The sequence below is a fragment of the Colias philodice genome, chromosome 8 (assembly GCF_061535455.1).
Source record: "Colias philodice isolate Cphi_HAF_F1 chromosome 8, ilColPhil1 Martin Lab GWU primary, whole genome shotgun sequence".
In the NCBI taxonomy this organism is placed as follows: domain Eukaryota; kingdom Metazoa; phylum Arthropoda; class Insecta; order Lepidoptera; family Pieridae; genus Colias; species Colias philodice.
Window position 1 is genome coordinate 13,905 of NC_143093.1, and position 23,786 is coordinate 37,690.

Sequence of the window (23,786 nt, forward strand, 5' to 3'; positions counted from 1 at the left end):
CAAGACACAGAGGCCGATGCAGCGCATGAGTAAGAGAGAGACGGCGATACTTAAAGGTAAGCGGCGCGTACTTGTGAGCGCGCGAAGTTAACAATTAAAAAACAGATATAAACAATGAAATTTTCTTAAATCTCTATTAACAATATTATTAACTATTGTATAGAGAATTGAAAAAAAAATATTACTTATATATTATTTTTTTTTTAAATATATTTTTCATGGGTCGAAAGTACCCAAATTTGAGATTTTTCAAACCTTAAAAAATTCATATCTTTGAAAATATTAACTTTAGGGTGCACTCACACACATCAGTCACCGTCACGGCACGTCACCGGACAGGATTAAAAAAAAATATGTATCAATAGTTCTAGTATGACTCTGTTCCCACACGACAGTCGCCGGCACGAAATCTATCAGTGACGTCCCCGGTCAGGCACGTCAAATAATCTTTCCATACATGTATCATACTTTTATCCCCACTCACCCGGTGCCGTCACGTCTCAGTTCAGTCAGCGTCGTGCTACCGTCAATAATTGCTACATGTTCTCTAGCGTGACACACGTCTAATCACTGACTAACCTGATGTATGTGTTCAATGATTCAGTCAAACCGGCGACGTGACTGACGGACAACATGACGGTGACTGGTGTTTGTGGATACGTACACAAACCGTCACCGATCAGTCATCGGTGCCGTGACGGTGACTGATGTGTGTGAGTGCACCCTTATCGTGAAAAGTAATTGGACCTTTTTTATTGGTATTTCGATAAAAAATATAAAAAAAATTTGTCCGGTTGAAAAATAACAATTCCTTGCAATTGTTTAAACAATTTCGGTTTAAACAATATGGCACCGGGTTGCCCCATGGCAACATGCATTTATATCATCAGTAGGGCAATTTGAAGAGGATCACGTAAAAAAATTGAGGTGGAATAGTTTTCGGTACTCATGCGCCGATTCCTCCTGGACTATAATGTCAGCGTTACTCTAGGTAATGAATAATGATCGCGTTTTATTCTGTGCATGTTTTTTCATAAATATATGATCTCGACACTTAGGTATATAATTAATTTACTTTTCTTTGATAAATCATTTAAAGAACTTTTGATAACTAATATAAAAAACCTACCTACAACTTCCTACATCTCCATTCTCCATACTACAATAATATATTTTATTGTGTCACTATGTTAATAACCATACTCGTCCGAAACAGCTGGACCGATTGTAATAAAATTTTGTGCACATTGTGCCTATTGGGTAGATCTGAGAATCGGCTAAAATTTATTTTTCATACCCGTAAGTGAAGAGTAGAATGTTTGCCGGGATAGCTAGAGATCCAAAGTTTATTTAGATTTATTACCGTAAAATAAAGGGGAAAAAAATAAACACAATGCTTATTTCTTATCATTTTATTTTATTATTCAATTTGTTCTTAATTATCAACATCTTAGGCAGTCACAGTCCTTAACCTAGTCTGACGCAGAGAGTCCACACACGGCGAGCGTTAGGAACCGATGTACCCTCACGATCACACAATTCATAATCAATTAAACAATATCCATTACCATTTACATAATAAATATTACAAATAAATAAGTCGCGACATCTCCGTCGCATCACTCGAGTCGAGAACATAAAACCGATTCATGAAAGGTCATCGTCAATTATAATTCAACTTAAAAAATAATAATTAAAACATTCATCGAGTCACTGTAGATCCGATCGCATGAAATATTACAAAATTAAAAAATATTTACAATTTGATCATTACCCGTTTAGCATAATCTTCGATCGTAACTGTGATGGCGACGCTAGACTCGAGCTCGATCTTAGAAATATAAACGTCATCCACAACGCTAAGTCTCAAAATCGCTCTCGATCGACGGCGTCGTCCGAGAGCGGGCGCTACCGGCGGCGGCGGCGCCCCTTGCGGTAGCCCTTGCCGTACCAGCCGCCGCCGGCGCCGGGCGCGGCGTCGCGCGGCTCGGGCCCGGCGCCGGGCTCGCAGCAGGCGCACAGCGCGCGGCGCGCCCGCTCGCGCCGCCACGCGCGCCGCTCGGGCGGCGTGAGGCGCGGCGGCCCGTACCACAGGCAGCGGCGCGCCGAGTAGTGGCGCGCGCACCAGTCGCACGCGGGCGCGGGCGCGGGCGGCGGCGCCAGGATGGTGTGCAGGCCGGGGTACAGCTGCGCGCGGCACACGAGCACGGCGCGCCGGATGATGGCGGCCGCGAGCGAGGCGCTCTCCTCGCCGATGCGCTCCTCCTCCTCCTTGGCGTCGCTCTTGGCGTCGTCCTCGTGCGCGCCCGCCGGCTCGAGGCGGCCCGGCTCGCCCGGTTTCACGTCGCACTCTATCTTCGGCTCGAACTCCAGCAACTTCCTCAGTTTCGAACCGAAGCTCCAGGTGCCGTTTTCCGTTTTGATCTCCTCGTCCAGGCCGTTCGCTTTGACCGGGTCGCCGGGCGGTCGACGGCCGTTCGTGAGGGGCGGGGGCCGGCGGGTTCCGTTGAGGTCGGGCGGGCGCGGTGGCGGGCGGGGCATTCGAAAGCTGCGCAGGGCGCCGGGCGCGGGGCAGGGCGCGGGGCGGGGCGCGGGGGGCGGAGGCTCGGGCGGCGGCGGGTCGGTGGGCGCGTGCTCGGATCTTAACAGTATAGTGGCGTCTCCCGACCGCATGCTAACCTATAATGCGTAGCAAATTTTGAATGTTTTAACTAAATAATAAAATGCTTAATTTTAATCAAACGTTAGCTTAAATTAATAAAATTAAACAACTTTAAAATTAAACAACTTTAAGTGAAGTCTGATTTCCGAGTATTTTTAGTCTGGACAACAAATTAGAAACAGCATGGTTCGAATGTTCCAAAGTCAAAACCTGTTGAAATGCCGCCAATATTTTTTTCTTCTACAAATATTTGCACCGTTTTTTAAACATTCCATCTAAAAGTTTCTGAAAATTTATTAACTTTGCAGTAAAAATGGGTAAAAACTAAAAGTAAGATTTGTGACCCATCAAAAAGAAAAATAATTTTAAGTTTACATTTTGACAAAAACTGGAGTTACAGGAAAATTCATATGAATTTAGAGTGTTCGATAAAAATATATTCGTGAACTCACGCGGAAAGAGTGCAAGAGGGGCGGCGCGGGGGGCGGGGAGGGGGGCGGGGAGGGGGGCGGTCGCAACCGGCGCGCCAGCTTGCACAGCGGCAGCTCCTCGTCCGAGTCGCTGGCGGAGGACTCGGCCGAGCTGGGCGGCGGCAGGTCGTAGTGTGCGGCGGGCGGCGGCGGGCCGGCGGGCCGAGTCAGCAGCGGGCGCCGCGTCGTGTGCGCCTCGGGCGGCGCCAGCGGCTCGGCGTGCGCCAGCAGCGGGTCGGCGCGCGCGTCGTAGCGCGGCACGCGCAGCCGCAGCCGGCGCGCCACCTGCGCCATGACGGCGTCGCAGCGCGCGTTGATCTTGAGCGCCGCCACGGCGTCCTTGGGCGTCCACTGCAGGTTGACGATGTAGAGCGCGGGGCGGGCGCTGGGCGCGCGCTGCATGCGCCACAGGCGCGGGTAGCGGCGCAGCACCTTGAGGCTGGAGCCGAGGCACAGCACGACGTCGGCGGCGCCCGCGTGGCGCAGCGCGCCGGCCCAGTTGAGCGGCCAGGCGGCGCGGCCGCGCTCGCCGAAGTGCACGATGGTGTCGCGCAGCTCGCGGCCGCAGTCGTGGCACAGGCGGCGCGTGGCGTGCGCGTGGCGCGCCGTGCGCTCGGTGGTGTCGAAGGCGCGCAGGTACACGCGGCGGCAGGCGGGGCAGCGCTCGGCGAACATGTCGCCGTGCAGCTCGGCCAGCGCGCGGCGCGGCAGGCCGGCGCGCAGGTGCAGCCCGTCGCAGTTCTGCGACACGACGAACTTGAGCGCGCCGCGCCGCCACAGCGCCGTCAGCGCCATGTGCGTGAACGTGGGCCGCGCGCGGGACACCTCTACCCGACTGCGAACGTTATGTATGAACGTTGGTTATGACTGACCGGTTGGCTTGGTTGGTAGTGGCCCTGCCTTCCACCAAGCCAGAGGTCGTGAGTTTGTTTTGATTTAGGGAAAATATTTGTGTGATGAACATATTATATGTTGTGTTTGCTCTGTGTCTGTGTGTTAATTATCTATATAAGTATTTAATATTTATTTAAAAATTATATATGTATGTCTATCAGCCATCTGGTTTCCATAACACAAGCAAAAGCTTATACTCGGATTTTTAATTAGACAAAGTAAACTGACAGCAGCTAATGTCACTTTGTAAAATAATGTTGCCATATTTAAAGTAATAGTCCTATTCAGTTCTCATTCAATCAGATGAATGAACAATGAGTGTGAATAGTTCATCATTTGAAACTATAAAATAACATTATTTCTAATTATTATAATATATAAAGCTATATAAGATATAAGTTACTAGTAGAATGTAATTGTAATCATTTTTTTATTTTTATTGTTACGCTGTTTACGTTATTGTTTTTGTAATTTTTCCGTTAATTTTAACTAATTACGTTGTGTTTATTGTCATTGTTGTTTTTATTTTATGTTATATTGTTGCACACTAAATATTCACTAGACGATCGATTCAATTTCATTCATTCCCGATTTTCAATCATTCACTTTGTGACAACGCTATTTTTATTTCATCAAAAACTGACAACACAGTAAACGTCAGTTTACTTTGTCTAATTAAAAATCCGAGTATAGTATGTGATCAGATTGTGCCCTGTGTGAAAATAGTCCTGAAATATTTATTTATTGTAGTTTATATTCCTTCTGACCGATCAAAAGGTCAGAAATCAAAAGTATGCCTGTTTTAAAGCGGAGCCGGCGAAGAAGCGAGGGTTCTCGTTCCTTAACTTTTAACTTCTAAGTACTTAAGTGGTTAGTAAATACAATATTATTTGGTGTTGTAGATTTTTTATGTTTTGCAAGAACTGTCTTTATAAAAAGTTAATCACATTAAGCGGCTGACAAGACCAAATTTCGTTTGACCCAACAGTGATTGCGCTCTCGTTTACTCCCATACAATTGGACAGTGTGCGCAAACGAGAGCGCAATCACTGTTACTGGGCGGAGCCAGGTCAACATATATTTTTTTTGAAGGGCTAGAATCTTTTCTAAAAAAATGCTCAAGTAACTTCAATTTTAACAAAATTGGCTCTTGTCAGCCCCTTAAACATCATTTCAGTCTGGTTCGAAGCAGGGAAAGTGAAAATGGAATAGGTTATTACTTATTACTTATATGTATTAGAGCTCACCCGACGGACTCTCCGCGCTGCAGGCGAGTCCACACGCCGCGCGGCCCGCGGTAGTCCGGGATGTCGGCCGCGGTGCTGATGCCCGCTCCCGTATACACCTAGTGTGTGTGATTATATATATATCAACCTTTCACGGTAAAAGTTGATCCAGTACTGATTTAGAATAAATGTTGATCCACCTATTTCGTGTGTACATTAAGCTCCGGATTCGGTATAGCTCAAATACATGAATTTAGCGTGTTACGACAGTGGATATGCATTTATCCGTTTTCGATATACTCGTCATAAAATTTTAAGGTAATTGTTGATCCAATAACGGTCAAAAAAATCATACGCAAGCGCTTAATGTGGCTCCGATTTTTATTCGACTAAGTGGTAAATGTGGCTCCTGAGCGGTGAATATGAAGGGTAAGTACGGCAACGTCGCGCTATTCTGCCGTCCTTTAACTAGAAAGCCGTTAAGCCCACGAAGTGAGTTTCGAGTAAATGGCAAAAAACACGGAAATCGTTATTTCTTAAAAATTATGACACTTAGAATAATTATTGTGAGATACATCGATCGAAATTTAATTATATTATATATAAATAATAGTTTTTACCCAGAAACTGTTATAATTTATGTTTAAATTCAATTTTTCTCGTTTAGTTCAGCATATAATCTGAAAATTTTAACTATTTACTGGACAAGACGGCCGTTAACATACCATTGCGACTTTTTAGCTAAGTAATTTAGTATTTTTATTTTCATTTTGGGATTTTTTTTTTATTTAGTAATAAAATGCTTACCTAAAACGTCGTTAAGCTACTATAACTACTTTTAAGCTATGACTTTCGCTTTAATTTAAATTTCAAAAACTTTATAATCAACGGTTAAGGGCTTTTAGATGCTTTTGTACTATGATTCTATATAGTTGTACTAAATTTTAATCTTACTAATGTTAAAAATTTGCTGCTGTCTTAGGCTTTGCTCTCGGGAATTACATCCTCTAGGTCAACCAATGGAAAGGAAAAGGATCAAAAGCTTTTTGGTTTAAGTATTAAGGATTTAAACACTATCTAAATTAATGGTTCTTGCGTCTGTTTGTGAGTAACAAGTATTGTAACTCTTTTACTAAATGACTCTTTTAAGTTGTTGATAAAATTAACCTTTATTTCTCGTCATGTTCACGTTTATTTCATTACAGAGGCTCATTAAGGGGTTAAGATTATAGATAAATCTTCTCGCTTTTCTTTTTGGAACCGTATTTTCATTTAAAATTTCAATTAGGTATAACGTTATTTTATAAATACTCTTCTGCGAAGCCATCATACGAGTCACGGATATGTGAGTACATATAGAACCACAAACAATGTAAACATAAATCGTTTCCTTGAAAAAAAATTAAGACTTGTGCACGAGGTTTTTGAAAAAAACACCCTGGTTTCAATAGGGCTTCAAGCTCGACTTACATGTGGGATGCTCTTAATAAATAATGTAGAATTACCGCTTATCAAATGATTAGAAGACTCTTTCATCCACATTTAGAAAATATAATATACCAGAATATGTGGAAAATAGCAGGAGGTAGAAAACTTTTTATTTGCTACCATGTAAAAAAATACAAATCTTAATAATCTAATATAAAGAAAAGAAAAAATAGCAATAGTGGCAAAATGGTGTCCCCGTCAGCGGGTCAAAGGTAGTGTACTCATAACAATTTTTGTATCACCATCTCTAGTACATTGCTTGACAGTCGATTACTAATTCCACCCAAGGGGTAAATTATATTATTCAAATTCAAAATTCAAAATTCTTTATTTGGAACAATAAAAACACAGATAGGTACAAAACTTTATGAACGATGGCACCTATAAAAGCTTAAAAAAGCTGTGGCACAGGTGCCAAGGTTATTAATAAATAGTTTTAAAAATTAAATAGTATAGACTGCCTATGTCCTCTTTCTCGGTTACAGAGACAAATCAGAGTCTAAACAGAGAAATACGATTGAAAGTTCGCAATGTCGTAACCATTATCTACCAAATTTTCGTAACTTTGACTTGTTATATTTTCCGTAATTTAGCTGCTAGATTGTTTAAAACTTAGTAAACTTGATCAGAAATAATACGTCTTGTAGAAGAAAATCAAAAGCAATCGGTACTCTGCTTGGGGGCGACATTATTTCATCACCACTCTCATCCCCAAAACTGATGCATCACCAGAATCGGATAACTGCCTTTTAGCTAAAAAATGAGGGTTAGCTGCTTTGTAGCTAAGCAAAAAAGTGTTATTAGAATTTGTCCTAAATAAAATTACTTAACTAAAAAAGCGTTAAGGGAGAGTAACTGCAAATAAGGTAAGGATTTCCATTGGAATAGTTATATGAAAGCTTATCATAAAGCAGTTATAGTCCTTTTGCGTCCCTATAGTCAAGTATAATCTGATAACGTACTTTTAGTCAAGTAAAAAGCTAAAAAATAATTATTAAATCTGGCGGTTAAGGTACTTTAAAGGAAATTTAGCGAAGTAGTGTTGGTTAGACGCTTTCAAGTTATGGAATCGCTGAAAATTGTGTTATTTAACGGCTTACAATATTTTTATATCTCTATAACTATTAATGCTAGAGAAATGATTCTTAGACAGAAAGATAGAGAATTTTGAACTCTGTCACCCTACATTTAAAACTGAAAATTGACCATTTGTTGGTTAACGGCTTTTTAGTTAAAGGACGGCAGTATTGTGCAAATGAAACAAATATTACGTTCTTACTTCAAGTTAAAGTGAGATAAAATGCTATATTAAGCTGTCGCGTTTGAATTTTACTTTACTTGAGTTAGGACTGTTGATATTTTTTAAAATATCGGATTTTCGATATATCGTCATTTTAAAATACATATGTATATCAATATCGGAGTAATTTGATAGTGGCTTTATTTAAAAAAAAATCGTAAGTCAGCTCAAAAATGATTACACAATTTATAGTCATTAGATTTATTAAATAAATTAAATTATGAATGTACATAAGTAGTAGGTTATAGTTCTTGGTAAGTACTTTTTAAATTTAAATAAGACAATTATGTATACCAATATTTTTCTGTAAGAGTTTTTAAAAATACTCTTTGTTTTATATGTTCAGCTGTTTGGCTAAAGATTGATTGAAGAAGAAACTCGTTCAGATGATAAAAAATTGTCAAGCAACTGCTAACTTTAAAATCATTACGGTCGATTAAGTTTACGATGATTTTGTAATCATCATAAATTACTAGTGATGGGCCGAATGTGGATTGAACCGAATTCGAACATGACAACGTCGAAGTTCGAATCAGATCTTCCCGCCTTTTATTCAATGAGTTATGATTATACCTATATTAAGAAGAGCTGGAACGTCAACACATTTACACATTGCACATGTTAGGCCGGGAGATACTGACACAAAATTTCGGGTCATTTGTAACAGGATGGCGGTCTAGAGAGGTCTTTGTACGCAATGACAAAAAGAAAAATGACGGTCAGAACGCTGGTACCGGTGGACTAGTCACGTGGGCGTTAGTCACACTCGTCGGATAAATAGCGAAAGTCCAACGATTTGTAACACAAAAATTTTAGAATTTACCGATAGCCCTTAAAAAAGATGTAGGCGGTAGTGTCATGCCATACTTTTACGATGTGACTTACAGTCCGCCTTACCGACGTGAATGCGTTGATTTAAAAAAACAATTCAACCATTTGTACCGGGCTAACTTTTGCACAGTTAACCATCGTCGTGCAGCCATTTACTAAAATCGCCATGCCATACTTTTCGGACGATTCCAAACCGCTTCCAAATTCCAATTCCGATTCCGATTCCAAACCGCACTACCGCCTACATCTTTTTTATGGGCTATCGGTAAATTCTAAAATTTTTGTGTTACAAATCGTTTGACTTTCGCTATTTATCCGACGAGTTCGACTAACGCCCACGCGACTAGTCCGCTGGTACCAGCGTTGTGACCATCATTTTTAGGGTTCCGTAGCCAAAATGGCAAAAACGGAACCCTTATAGTTTCGTCATGTCCGTCTGTCCGTCTGTCCGTCTGTCCGTCTGTCACAGCCGATTTACTCGGAAACTATAAGTACTACAGTGATGAAATTTGATGGGAATATGTGTTGTATGAACCGCTACAAAAATATGACACTAAATAGTAAAAAAAAGAATTGGGGGTGGGGCCCCCCATACATGTAACTGAGGGATGAAATTTTTTTTTTCGATGTACATACCCGTGTGGGGTATCAATGGAAAGGTCTTTTAAAATGATATAAAGTTTTCTAAAAAACATTTTTCTTAAAGTGAACGGTTTTTGAGATATCAGCTCTCAAAGTCGTAAAAAGTATGTCCCCCCCCCTCTATTTTTATAACTACGGGGTATAAAATTCTAAAAAAAATAGAGGTGATGCATGCTAATTAACTCTTTCAACGATTTTTGGTTTGATCAAAGTATCTCTTATAGTTTTTGAGATAGGTTGATTTAACTGTAATTTATTATATTTGCTGCTACGGAACCCTTTGTGCGCGAGCCCGACTCGCACTTGGCCGGTTTTTCTTTTAGTCATTGCGTAATAAGACCTCTGTAGAACCGCCATTCTGTTACAAATGACCCGAAATTTTGTGTCAGTATCTCCCGGCCTATGTCATATATATATATGTCATATTTTGCAATTGTTTATAAATACAGGGTGATGTAATTGGTGTAGTACGAATATCTAAAAATCTATGAAGAATTTTGTGATACAGTAAATGGAAGAATTATAGACTATCTATACATATAATAAATCTGTAGAAGGGTCAATTCTGTACATTGAAAATATTGAAAAAATAAATAGCAGGGGGTGTCTAATTACGTTTAAATATGTCAAGTTACGACAATTAGTTTCATAAGTTACCAATAGATGGCGACACTTTAGATTTGCATCGCACTAGCGAAATGTTTTGTTGAATACGTATAAGAAATTTCATGTTGTGTATCTTGTGGATCTTGTGTAACTTGTGTAATATTGTGTTAAAGTAAAAATAAAGTAATTTAAAGTGTTGAGTGTTTAAAGTGAATCCCGTCAAAACGTCATTTTATACATGGTGCCGAAACCTAAGATGGACTTTGGACTTTGAAAGACTTAGAAAAATTTCCGATAAGTAGAACTTGTAAAAATTTCATATTTTATTATATGGACTTGGAAAAATATTTGGGATTTTATTCTAAGGACTTGTAAAAATCTGATAGTTTATTATATGGACTTAGAAAATATTTGAGATTTTATTCTAAGGACTTGGAAAAATTTGAGAATTTATTATATGGACTTTAAAATTTCTGGATTATTCTATAGACTTGGAAGATTATTGAGACTTTGATAATTTTAGAAGAAAAATTAATAAAACTAAATTATTAATATTTAAACTAAAATGGCTTCAAAATTAATTAAAAGTCAAGCGGATTTGTTACTTAGATTAGAAAAGGCACAACAAAATTTTAGGAAGAGTCCGAAAAGTAGAATCACTAAACAGTATTTGGAAACTAGAATAAAAAATTTGGAAGATTTTTATTTGGAATTTAAACGGAATCATACAGAGCTAATTCAAATAGTAACATCGGAACAAAGAGAATCATTGACATATTTTATGGAAGACGATTATGACAAGTTTGAAGAAATTTACATAGACCATATGACTGAACTAAAAGAAAAATTTGAAGAAGTGCCCAATAATCCGATATCAACATCAATTAATACGATGACAAGTGACGATGTAAAACTACCAAGAATACATTTGCCAACATTTTCGGGCAAATATGAGGAGTGGCAGACATTCTATGATATGTTTTTGTCGCTAATTCATAATAACGAAAAATTATCACCGGTGCAAAAGATGCATTATTTAAAGAGTAGTGTCTCGGGAGAACCTGAGAATTTATTAAGAAATTTTGCTACTGTTGATAAAAACTACCAAGAGGCTTGGAATCAATTAACAAAAAGATACAATAATAAAAGATATAATTTAAATGCTGTTCTAAAAAAATTATTTGGACAAAAACAAATTAATATTGAATCTGCACAAGCGATTAAGCAACTTCTGGACACAACTACATCAGTATTACAAGCGCTAAATAATATGGGAATACCAACAGCAACTTGGGATGCAATTGTAATTTATTTGGTGGTTTCAAAGCTTGATGTACAATCACATAAACTATGGGAGAATCAGATAAGCATGTCATGTGCCGATGAATTGCCAACTTGGTCACAGTTAGTGGATTTTTTAGAAGCAAGATTTCGGAGTTTAGAGATGGTAGATTCTGGAAAGCAACCTATGAGACATGAGACGTCACAAAAAAGGCAATTGGTTAAAAGTTCTTTTCACGGAGCTATCCTACAGAATAAGAAGATAGAGAATGTATGTTCAGTTTGTGGTGACAATCATTATATAAATGCATGCGCACAGTTTAAGAAGCAAACAGTAGAAGAACGAAGAAATCACGTACAGAGTAAGGGCTTATGTTTTAATTGTTTGCAACCTACACATATTGTAAGTAAATGTCGACAATCAATTTGTTGCAAGAAATGCGGACGTAGACATAATACTATGTTGCATTTAGAGAAGACAGGATTCATTGAAAACACTCAAAGGACACAAGAAGAAAATGATGGGATTGAGAATAAAACTTCGTCTACGCTAGTAGAATCAAAGATTGTGGCAAATTTTGCCAAAAGAGAGCATAAAAGCTATCATGTTCTGCTAGCTACGACACTACTTAAGGCTCAGTCAAATAATGGTAACTTATTTATGGTACGAGCATTGTTGGACCAAGGCTCGCAAGCGTCTTTTGTAACTGAAGCAACTGTTCAGTTACTCGGTCTTAAACGTACATCTGTTAATAGTTTAGTATCAGGTCTGGGAGATGGTCAAATGCATATTAAACATGTAGTAACTTTATGTTTAAAATCGCGTCATAACTCAGAATTTTCTATTAATGTTAAGGCTTATGTATTAACTTCACTTACATCTATGCTTCCATGTGTGAAATTAGATGCTCCTAAATGGCTCGAACTCGAGAATGTAGAATTAGCGGACCCAGGTTATGCAACACCAGGTAAGATTGATGTTTTATTAGGGGCAGAAGTTTATGCTGAGATTTTATTAACAGGTATGATGAAACAACCCAAGGGAAATTTAATAGCGCAGAATACGGCCTTTGGTTGGGTTTTATCGGGTAAGGTATCTGATTCACTTTCAGATAAATATAAGGCTAACAGTTTTCATTTACAGGTTAGAACTAACGATGATTTTTTGAAGCGTTTTTGGGAATTAGAAGCTGAACCAGATATGATTGTTAAGAAATTTACAAGAGAGGAACAATTGTGTGAAGAGCTATATGATAAATCAACTGTACGAAATCGAGATGGAAGGTATGTTGTTACATTGCCATTTAAAAATAAGGATCCTGAGTGCCAGTATGGAGAATCGATGGATATAGCTAAGAATAGATTAGTCGCTTTAGAAAGAAGGCTTAAGAATAATTCTAAATTATATGAGGATTATAGACGAGTAGTAGAAGAGTACTTAGTTCTTAATCATATGTCTTTAGTCGAAGAAGATGATTTAGACAATCCAACGGCTGTCTATCTTCCGCATCATGGTGTTGTACGGGAGGATAAAGATACGACAAAGGTTCGTGTGGTTTTTAATGCTTCTAGTAAGGGAACAAATAATGTGTCATTAAATGATGATCTTATGATTGGACCAAAAATCCAACAAGATCTCAGACATATATTAATGAGGTGGAGAACCCATCCCATTTGTATAGTGGCTGATCTTGTCAAAATGTACCGTCAAGTACTTATTAATCCAAGACAGACAAATTTTCAGAGAATTTTATGGAGAACTTTACCGGATCAACCAATTAAACATTTTAAATTGCTCACTCTAACATTTGGAACCGCGTGTGCACCATATCTTGCTGTTAAAACTTTACAACGTTTAGCAGAAGATGAGAAACTCAAATTTCCAGTAGCATCAGAAATTACTAAAAATGATTATTATATCGATGATCTAATGACAGGTTGTGATACATTACAAGAAGCTAAAATTATTTACAATGAAATGAACAAATTAATGAAATCTGGAGGATTTACACTTCAAAAATGGAGCTCTAATTGTAAGGAATTATTAAAATATATTGGAGAAGATAATAAAGAAAATGAAGAATCTATGCTAATTAAGGTTGATAATATGGTAAAAGTTTTAGGAATTTCATGGAATCGTAGTTCAGATAGATTTGTTTATACAATCAATTTACCGGAGATAAAATTTCCAGTCACGAAAAGACAAGTTTTATCTAATATTGCTCAAATGTTTGATCCAATGGGTTGGATTGCACCAGTAATCATTGTTGCTAAATTATTTATTCAAAAAATATGGAAGGCGCATTTAGATTGGGATGATGCATTGCCTGAAGATTTGAACGAAATGTGGCTTAATATACGAAAGCAATGCAAGGATATTCAACGAGTAGAAATACCACGGTGGATTTGTTGCACTAGTCAAAGTCATGTTGAACTTCATGTCTTTTCAGACGCATCAAGATCTGCTTATGCTGCTGCAGTTTTTATAAGAGTCATCAATAACGATGAATCCATACATGTCAGGTTAGTATCAGCTAAAACAAAAGTAGCACCTATAGAGAAGGAAGTTTCTATACCTCGTTTAGAGTTATGTGGAGCTGTGCTTGCTGCGAAACTTGTGAACGAAGTATCTCAAGTGATGAAGGTATGCAAAGATAACATTTACGGATGGACTGATTCTACAATCGTTTTAGCATGGTTGAAAGGCGGTGCAAGCAAATGGACAACATTTGTAAGTAATCGGGTATCAGAGATTTTAACTATTATGGATTATGATCAATGGGGTCATGTTTCAACCGAAGCCAATCCTTCTGATTGCGCATCTAGAGGTTTAACTCCAACGGAATTACTTTCTCATTCACTATGGTGGTACGGACCGGAATGGTTGAAGAACAGAAACATTGAAATGAAAAATCCAGAGATAGTAGATACGAATGAAGAAAGAAGACAAGTATCGTTAATGGTTAAACAAGATAAATTTGAAGATTTTGAATGGTTAAAATTTTCTAATTTGACTAAAATGCTAAGGGTTATTTCTTATTGTCGAAGAATATTACTGAAGAAGGAAGAAAGAAAAATTTTGCCGAAGTTTGTAACAGTAAATGAAATGAATGAAACATTAGAGAAATGTATTAAACAGGTTCAAAGAATTGCGTTTGATGAAGAGATCAAGAATCTAGAGAATAAAAAGGATATACCGAAGAGAAGTCCCCTTCGTACTCTTTGTCCCATTTTAGATCGAAATGGAATATTAAGAGTCGGTGGTCGGATTGATAAGGCTCTCGCAAACCATAACACGAAGCACCCGATTATTATGCCAGCTAAGTCTCATCTTACCCAGTTATTAATATCGGATGCTCACGAAAAAACTTTGCACGGTGGACCGCAAATCATGATGAATTACATTCGGACAAAATATTGGATAGTACGCTGTAGGGATCTAGTAAAACAACATTATAGGAAGTGCCTCACGTGCTTACGATATTCGAAAGCAGCGAGAGTGCAGTTGATGGGACAGCTTCCAGATACTAGACTGAAGCCTTGTAAGCCATTTACGGCAACTGGTGTTGATTATGCAGGCCCAGTCAATATTAAGTTTTCTCCAGGTCGAGGGGCAAAGTCTTATAAAGGCTACATTTGTCTTTTCGTCTGTATGGTCACAAGGGCTATACACATTGAGGCTGTAACTGATTTAACCGCTAAGGGATTTATCGCCGCTTTTAGACGCTTTACGTCTAGACGTGGACGTTGCCAGGATTTGTTCAGTGATAATGGCACAAACTTTGTTGGTGCGGACAAACATTTACGAGAAATGTTTGTCTCTGCTAAATCTAATTTACCTAATGAAATTGCGGAACTTCTTACATTAGAATTTACGACGTGGCATTTTATACCACCGCAATCACCTAATTTTGGAGGGATATGGGAGGCCGGAGTGCGTTGTGCTAAGAACCATTTGAAACGGGTCATAGGTGACAGCATTTTAACGTATGAGGAATTAGCTACAGTACTATCACAGATTGAAGCATGTCTTAATTCTAGGCCAATTTCTGTTATAAGTAGTGAAGCAGATGACCCTCTCCCACTGACCCCAGGTCATTTTTTAATAGGTGAACCAGTTATAAATATAAGTGATCGTAATTATGATGATTGTAATATAAATAAATTAGAAAGATGGAATGTTATTCAAAAAATGGTAAATAATTTTTGGCGTAGATGGTCTAAAGAATATTTGGTTACTTTAAATCAGAGGTATAAATGGAATTCGAAATTAGAAGAACCTAATATTAATGATATTTGTATAATTAGAGATGATAACGTTCCACCTTCTAAATGGATTTTAGGAAAAATTGTAAACAAACATATTGGATCAGATAATATAACTCGCGTTGTAACGATTAAGTGTAAGAATGGATATTTAAAACGACCGTTAAGTAAAATTAGTGTTTTGCCTAAATAAAATAATTAGTTAATAGAATAGAATATCTTATAAAATTGTTAAACTTTAGAAGGTCAGTTGACTGAAGTTTCAGATGTATTTTGTTTGGTTACTAGTTTAACGCCACTACGTTGATGTATCACGGTGGGCGGTTACGTTTTGTTTAGTTATTTTTTGTTTTGTTTAGAGGTATATTTTAGTTGATTTTTTTGTTACGGACTAGTCCTTGGTGGGCGGAATGTCTAATTACGTTTAAATATGTCAAGTTACGACAATTAGTTTCATAAGTTACCAATAGATGGCGACACTTTAGATTTGCATCGCACTAGCGAAATGTTTTGTTGAATACGTATAAGAAATTTCATGTTGTGTATCTTGTGGATCTTGTGTAACTTGTGTAATATTGTGTTAAAGTAAAAATAAAGTAATTTAAAGTGTTGAGTGTTTAAAGTGAATCCCGTCAAAACGTCATTTTATACAGGGGGTGTTACTGGATCGATACCAAACCCAAATATGTGATTAAAAATTTTTTTGTCTGTCTGTCTGTCTGTCTGTATGTGAAGACATCACGTGAAAACTAACGGTTCGATTTCGATGAAACTTGGTATAATTATACCTTATTATCCTGGGCGTAAAATAGGATACTTTTTATCCTGAAAAAATACGTAGAAAAAAATTAATCTTAATTTTTCAGTTTTATCCATAGATGTTGTTCTGTAGAACCGCGAACCCACGTTGCGTATTATTGTAGGCCTAGCCGTATTTGGGTCCAATAGATATTTATAAGATGTCATTGTCAGAGTTAATCAAAATGGAGACCAACCACGCGAAGACCGACATCCGCGCGGACGGAGTCGCGGGCGGAAGCTAGTATTTAATAAAATAATTTAATTTTTTGTTCATTTTCATTAGAAATGTCAATTTTTCTCACCAAGGTGGAAATTTAGATGATAAGGATCTTGTTATAAAAATGGGTGATTATCCAAAAATGGGGTAACTTTTGAGGATATTTTGTTTACTATATTTTTTATATCAGATTGTTACAAATGAGGGTGTATATGATAGCTAATCTAATGAATATATTGTTCCAAATCGGGCCAGCCAGTTTTTTAAGTAGATTGTGAGATATTTTAAATTTTCTGGAATTGGCCTCCAGGGGACTGACGAGGCTAACATGGTACTGATAAAAAACACAATTTTGTAATATTCTTAAAGAAATTGAATGAAAATTACTACAAATCTCTCAGTTTTAATAATGGCACATGTCTCTTAAGTATTAAAATCACTTAGTTACGTTTAGAAATGATAATTAATAATATGTGATACTGGGAAAAAACAATGTCTCAAGTTTCAAAACAGCCTTCTGACATTTAACGCTACGTGAATATTCTTACTCTCTTACTTAACTTTTTCTACTTTGACTTAGTTTTACTTGATATTTCAAGTAATTCACAAACAATAGAAACAAAAAAACGGCCAAGTGCGAGTTGGAGTCCTAAAAAACCTATTTTTTATTATGTTTGTAACTAAAAATTTACACTTTTAGCAATTTTTCCTTATCTGTGTTATAAGACGTTGCTATTTACCAAGTAGAAGTAAACTATATAGCAGTTTATAGTAGACTGTATACACGGCAAGCATCCTGTGTGTTTTTTTATTCCCTTGCGAATATTTAATTTTGCGGAAATTTGCAGTATTAACAGATGTAGGTATCTTTTGATTGCGTTGTGTTATAAGTTTGATTTTTTTACAGCCCCAAGGGTTCTTAATCTTGAGTATCTAATATAAATTTCAGATTGATACCTCACCGCGTTCCAAAAAAAACGTCTTAACAGGCAAACGGACAACAAAGTGATCCTATAAGGGTTCTGTTTTTTCCTTTTGAGGTTCGGAGCCCTAAAAATCTACCAATATTTATGTTAAAAGTACTAATTATAGTAAAATTAAAAACCAAAGTCTCGAATGAAAGTCTTATCTGAGTTTTCATAAGAGCCCCTTGACATTTTTATAATGTTATTAAGTATATTAATTAACTTTTATGTTATTTTGAGGTAATTTTACTTCACAGTAATATACGTATACGTATTTATCTGATAAATATAAAAAGCTATGCCCTGAAAGTATCAAAATCAATAATTAAAATAAAATAAGATCTTTTTTAATAAAATTATTAGTAGTTTGTTTCAATAGCTCTTTTCTTTGCTACTCTTTCTTAAATGTTTCTTCCCTAGTCAAATTCAGGTTCTTTTAGCGTGGCGCATGATGTTTTAAACTGAAATATAAAATAGAAATGCTTATACCAATAGCAATCAAGATAAAAGTTCTCAAAAACGACAGAATCATCAGTACTATGGGGTCGCGTCAGTCCTCTGGCACGATATCTGACAAAGGACTGATGCCAGCGGATTGATGAAAAGGGACTTAATATGAGGTTATAATCACAAATTATGTTTTTTTGCCTAATTTCTAATATCAACAAACTATATTTTTACAAATCATAGTTAACCATTTATAAATGAAAATAAAAATCGGATTAACAATAAAATAACGACTCACCATAGGACTGAAATGTTGACTGGCGCAGCAAGATTTTAGAGGACAAACACAACCCTAGCGCTGGTACAGTTATGACGGCCGTCAAAATATGCGGTGCACAAGTAACTTCATTACCAACATTAATACTTAGACAGGGATTTGACCTCGACTTGGTGATATTTAGCGAGAATTTCGAATTTAAAAAACACACAACGGACTGACTAGTGAAAACGATGACAAAGTTTAATTTTATTTTTTAAATAAAATGGAAAACATTGCGTTATGAAAGTTGTAGTATATAATACTATGTACATCAAAGATTGTAGTGAATTAGTAAGTTTTCTTAAATCGATGATAATGTTTAAACGATAGTCACTTGATTGTTGGTTTTCGGAGTTGTGACATGCCAAAGTACTGACGTTTGAGGTATTAATTTATTTTTTTTATTCATTTGTATTTTAAATAAAGAAGTGAAATTGAGTGACCAAATAAAGGACGCTTCATTGTTTTAAAATAGATTGTTATTTGAATAAAATATAATAAGACTTTGTTTAAATTGGCTGATGACATCGAGTTACCCCATTTTTGTATAATCACCCAAATATAAATTTTGACTAAAATCGGCATTTTTTTTTTCAAAAATCAAATTACTAATTAATAATCAGAGTTATCACATTATTCAAAAAAAATAAGCCAAACTATACACAATTTTTACTTGATGCAATCCTCAAAGATCATGGACATAGTGTATTGTGCCTTCCATCATCCAGAACTCAACCCAATAGAGTTACTATGGGGCATAATTAAAGGGAAAGTAGCATCACAAAATGTGAACTTTAACTTGAAAACTGTGGAAGAATTATTTAGAAAGGAAGCAAATGCAAAGTCTGGATATGTTTAGTGACGTTTGGAGAAAGACGCGAGAACATGAGGAAAAATATATTCAATTAGAACCAAAAGTAGATAATTACACTGACTCATTTATAATAACATTAAGAAATTCCGACGGCGAGTTCTTCGAGCGATGAAAGTTTCAGTGAAGTAGAAGATTACGATTATGATTAAATAGATTCTTCTTCTTCTCTATAGATACTGCTTTCTGAATTGGTGGTAAATGTTAAAACTGTTAAACTGTTATGACGATTCAAAAGTGCTTCTAGAAGAAGTCTAATTGTATAAATGTTTGAGTTTGAGTTTAAAACCAATAATGTGAAAATTATACAATAAACATGTAACACATATATTTGTTAGCGCGTATTGGTAGGTATTACGTACTTACTACAAATACATATAATATTTCTTAGATATCTTTACTCGACCAAAGTCAGGACAAGACTGCTCCGCTACTGCAGATTTGCAGAAGACGTCCGTTATATAAATCATTATCAAAACAACCATCCGTGTGTTGGGACTTGGGAGTAAGCGAACGTGTTATTTGTATTGTTTTTATGACCTGAAATTTAATTATTATTTGATAATTGAATGATTATTAATACTTTTATCCAATTGATTATTATTAAAATAAATAATTACTTCATCAATTGATTTACTTTTAAATTATAATTTTACAGGTAAATTATGAGAGCTTTCATAATTATATTTGCATATACTATTTATCTACAACGCACCCATTTTACAATTCAAGTCTAAAATGAAACTATAGAGTCGCATTTATTTTTGAACATACTGTAAGTGAAATTGCATAAGTGTGAGTACTGTGAACATGCCAGCTTTCCTTAATTAACCGATACCTAACATTATGTATGATTAAAAATAAATAATTATTTCCTTTTCATACCTAATTCTGCGTTTTATTTCATTAAAATAATATAATTTCATTCACTTTGAATACTCAAGAAATAATAAAGTTTGTGACTTCATAATACATTTCACCTAACTAAACCTATAATTAAATAAATTGTTTTAATTGAACATAATTATTATCGATGCTCATTCTCTCTCGCAAGGGATATCGACGTGATCTGTATGTATGCTGGTCCACCTACTACCATGACGATGATGTAACGAATTTCGGCCGAAGTTCGGTATTATGAACCGAATTTCGGAATACCATTGTATTCCACATCGAGCTCTATTTACAGTTTCTAAATGATTTTTTATTAAAATTTGCGAAGTAATTTAAGCACAAATTCAAAAAAAGAACCATAATTTTTCATATTACTTACATGTTTATAGACCGGACTCTCAGTGGAGTTTCGTTTGCAAAAATAGCGGACCTAAATCTGACTTCTGATATATATTGTATAGATCCCAGACATCCTATAGACAGATGTTGCCAACCAGTTTTGTGGTCCCCCTCTGGTGGGGCACCCCGGTAATTAAATATGGCATACAAAGAAAAAAATAAAAATTTCCAAAACATGCCGTGTGGGGTATCAAATGAAAGAACTTATTGAGTAGATCACGAATATATAGCATACTATAACAATTCTTACACTTTCTCTAAGATTTTTTAGAAAATTTACGAAAATGCTCCATTTTTGAGTTAACTTAAAACCACTATAGATTGAAAACTCATGAATATATATTTTAAATTATTATTTTAAATAATTAACAATAGTCCATTGTTTACGATTCAATAGTTCGTACAGTGAAATAGTTGCATGGGGGAGTGGGGGAGCATTCAAAGATGGCGAGTATATTTTCAAGTTTATGCCAGAAGCCCAGAAATAAAGGCCTAATACAAAAATATCGGTGTTAGAGCTTAGAATAATTATCTCTGCACTGTCGTTGTGTATGGCAGAACATTCTTGAATCAGCCTCTGTGGGATTAGATTTCAAATCGGTAACTTCAGTGAAAGTTGCGCCTTGCAATTTAAAACATTTTCTCAGATCAGTAAAATTTCTAAAATTATCCACAAATATAATTTGAATGAAATATTATGTGTAAATGAACTATTCGAAATGTGTTTGGTTAAATATTATATCATAAATAATCATAAAAATATATCTAATTCTACATTAATGCGTGCTCTAGCGCGCGTAACGTATACTACTCTCTTGAATACCTAATAAATGATTAATTAAAAAGAATAAAAAAAAAATGTTGTGTGGTTTTATGAAACCACGGTAAAAGTGAAACTTTCCGAACACTGCTTTATATATACCTACCTACTCGGCAGCCAACTCGGCAGCCGACCGTCCTATACCTACTCGGCAGCCGACCGTCACGCGACATGCGCTACACAGACCAAATATCCAATTACTCATTTCGCCGAATCCTACCCATCTAATAACTTATCGCATTTCATTTTCAAATTCAAACGAATTCATTCTTATATTAATATTAATTAAAAGTTCGATTTTCAATTCACAGTTTTATGCTCCATTTTTACAACGGATCAACAGCAGTAGTAAGCGAAACGGCAACGTTGTATTGACCTCCATCGGCCAATCACGGAAGAAGTAATAAAGTGCTTCACCCTGATTGGTCCATTTGAATCGGATTAACTTTTATCGGAGCGGATTTGTATATAGGATCAACATTTGACAATTTCGAATCAACATTTGACATTGTCAAATCGATCGGAGCTACATTAGTATGAGAAAAAGCGTAATGGATCAACATTAGGCCTCCGGATCAACATTTGCCGTGATAGGATATATATATATATATATGAAGTCCTATTATACCATGTTTTATGCAATAAATGATTTATTTATTTCCCTTGGTCACTGCATCTGTTAACTTTGTAACACCACTTCATCACTAATAATACAATAGAATTATTGTTATACAAAAAATATCTAAAAATAAATATTTTAACAATGGTACAATTTTTTTCAAGCTAAAAACCAATGAAATACTCATATTATACAATGTAAGTACATATTACATATTACATATTAAAATAATGGTTTTATAGACTTTTTTTATTTTTATTTAAAATATTAACTCAGAAAAATTTCTATTCTGAGTTAGAAAATATTTTAAATCTATTTTATCTATATTTGCTACATATTGCAATGCAAATATAATAAATCATTTGTAAATTTATAACTCAAACTTGCAGTTGCCATGACCAATATGGGTCAATTACAACTAAATTTGACACAGGAAGAAAGTTATCCAACACTGAAAAGATGAGCTAATGATATCATGTCTGTATAGTTTTAAACATAAGTGTAAAACATAAGTTTTAAATATATAAAGATGGCAAACAGTTCACGTCAGGAGGCATGTCATTGTTATAAACAAAACAAACAACTTAACATTCCAAATCACTTAGTAATGAAATTTTGGTGAAAGAAACAAGTTACAGGATCTGTACTTACGACTAGATGTTTTGCTTCTTGCAACACCTTGGCGAGCTGACGACACTTCTCGCGCAGCACCCGCGGGCTGTCCTCTATCTCGCGCGCCCGCTCGGCCGCACGCGCTGCCCTGGCTCGCCGCAGAGCCGCCGCTGCTTCGCGCTGCTCTTTGCTGACATGTTCGCTCGCGCTCGGAGTCGAGACAGCTGCGGAGGCCCCCCCGCTCAGCCGCGCGCTGCTGCGGACTCCTTCACGGCCAGCCATGTCAGCGCACCCGCTATGATGCTATAGCGTGCCGCCGCGTGACTCCCTTAACTGAACCCACCCGGTCTCGTCCCCTCGCTCATATCGTTGCTCTCAGCACCCTACAAATGTTCTTGTTGTACACGCTACGGGCTTCGTAAAAGGTTGTTTGTTAGGAACCTTCCGTTTAGTTTATTATTTATTCCATAATCTGTTAGATGTCAATTTGTCAATTGTGTCCAACTTGACATCTCATGTTGGACTCGTCACAGATAATAAATGTCAAATAAGAATTTCATTCAACAGAAAACGTAATCCCCTTATTTTCAATTACGCCTTCTCCGGTCATCTTTGGGTGATAAAACAAAACGCGTCACGGAAGTAAAGCGTCTTATTCACGGTCCATCCCCGACGTACGTCAGCTCAAGGCCGCGGTGCTGGATGTATCCTACTGACGTAGAGAGAGAATGAAAATGAAAATGAAAAGAAATGCGTGAGAGAAATACACTTATGACTATAACGCTAAGGGCAAGCGAGACAGAAACATTGTTTTTTGTTTCTTTCATGTTATGCGATTTCTTTTGTTGGGGACAAAGAGTTTGTCCCAAACAAGCGGCTACAGTCCATTGTTTTGCTAGTTTTCTGTTTTTTCTCGCTGCTAAGTGACTTCAAAGTTTAATAAACGTTGACAGTGATCTGTTTTAATCCGACTTTAAGTGAAAATATGGTGCGTTGTAGTGTAATCGGTTGTAAAAATCGGCCGGAACGAAGATTACCAAATATTACCTTTCACACGTAAGTAAACTTATTTGAAGTTTAATGTTTTATAGTTGATCCATTTTCATTATCTCTAATGTGAAATTATCTACAAATATATAATATTTTCATCAAAATA

General features: G+C 36.6%; 1 protein-coding gene across 1 annotated transcript; it reads right to left on the reverse strand.

The window, feature by feature from the left end:
• Positions 1–1,397: 1,397 nt before the first annotated feature.
• On the reverse strand, positions 1,398–23,214 carry Sirt7 (sirtuin 7). The gene is made up of 4 exons (XM_089697925.1): positions 22,670–23,214; positions 5,274–5,371; positions 3,115–3,967; positions 1,398–2,679 (listed from the first exon to the last, which is right to left on the reverse strand). The coding sequence occupies exons 1-4, from the start codon at positions 22,910–22,912 to the stop codon at positions 1,909–1,911; spliced, it is 1,965 nt and encodes a 654-aa protein (XP_089554051.1). The 5' UTR covers positions 22,913–23,214; the 3' UTR covers positions 1,398–1,908.
• Between the last annotated feature and the right edge of the window lie 572 nt (positions 23,215–23,786).

Excerpts from the sequence above, each read along its gene's own strand:
- Sirt7 (XM_089697925.1), bottom strand. The coding sequence starts at position 22,912 with ATGGCTGGCCGTGAAGGAGTCCGCAGCAGCGCGCGGCTGAGCGGGGGG. Across the intron at positions 3,968-5,273 it reads CAGCGCGGAGAGTCCGTCGG|TCGGGTAGAGGTGTCCCGCG; the intron begins GTGAGCTCTAAT and ends TAACGTTCGCAG. Across the intron at positions 2,680-3,114 it reads CCCTCTTGCACTCTTTCCGC|GTTAGCATGCGGTCGGGAGA; the intron begins GTGAGTTCACGA and ends TACGCATTATAG.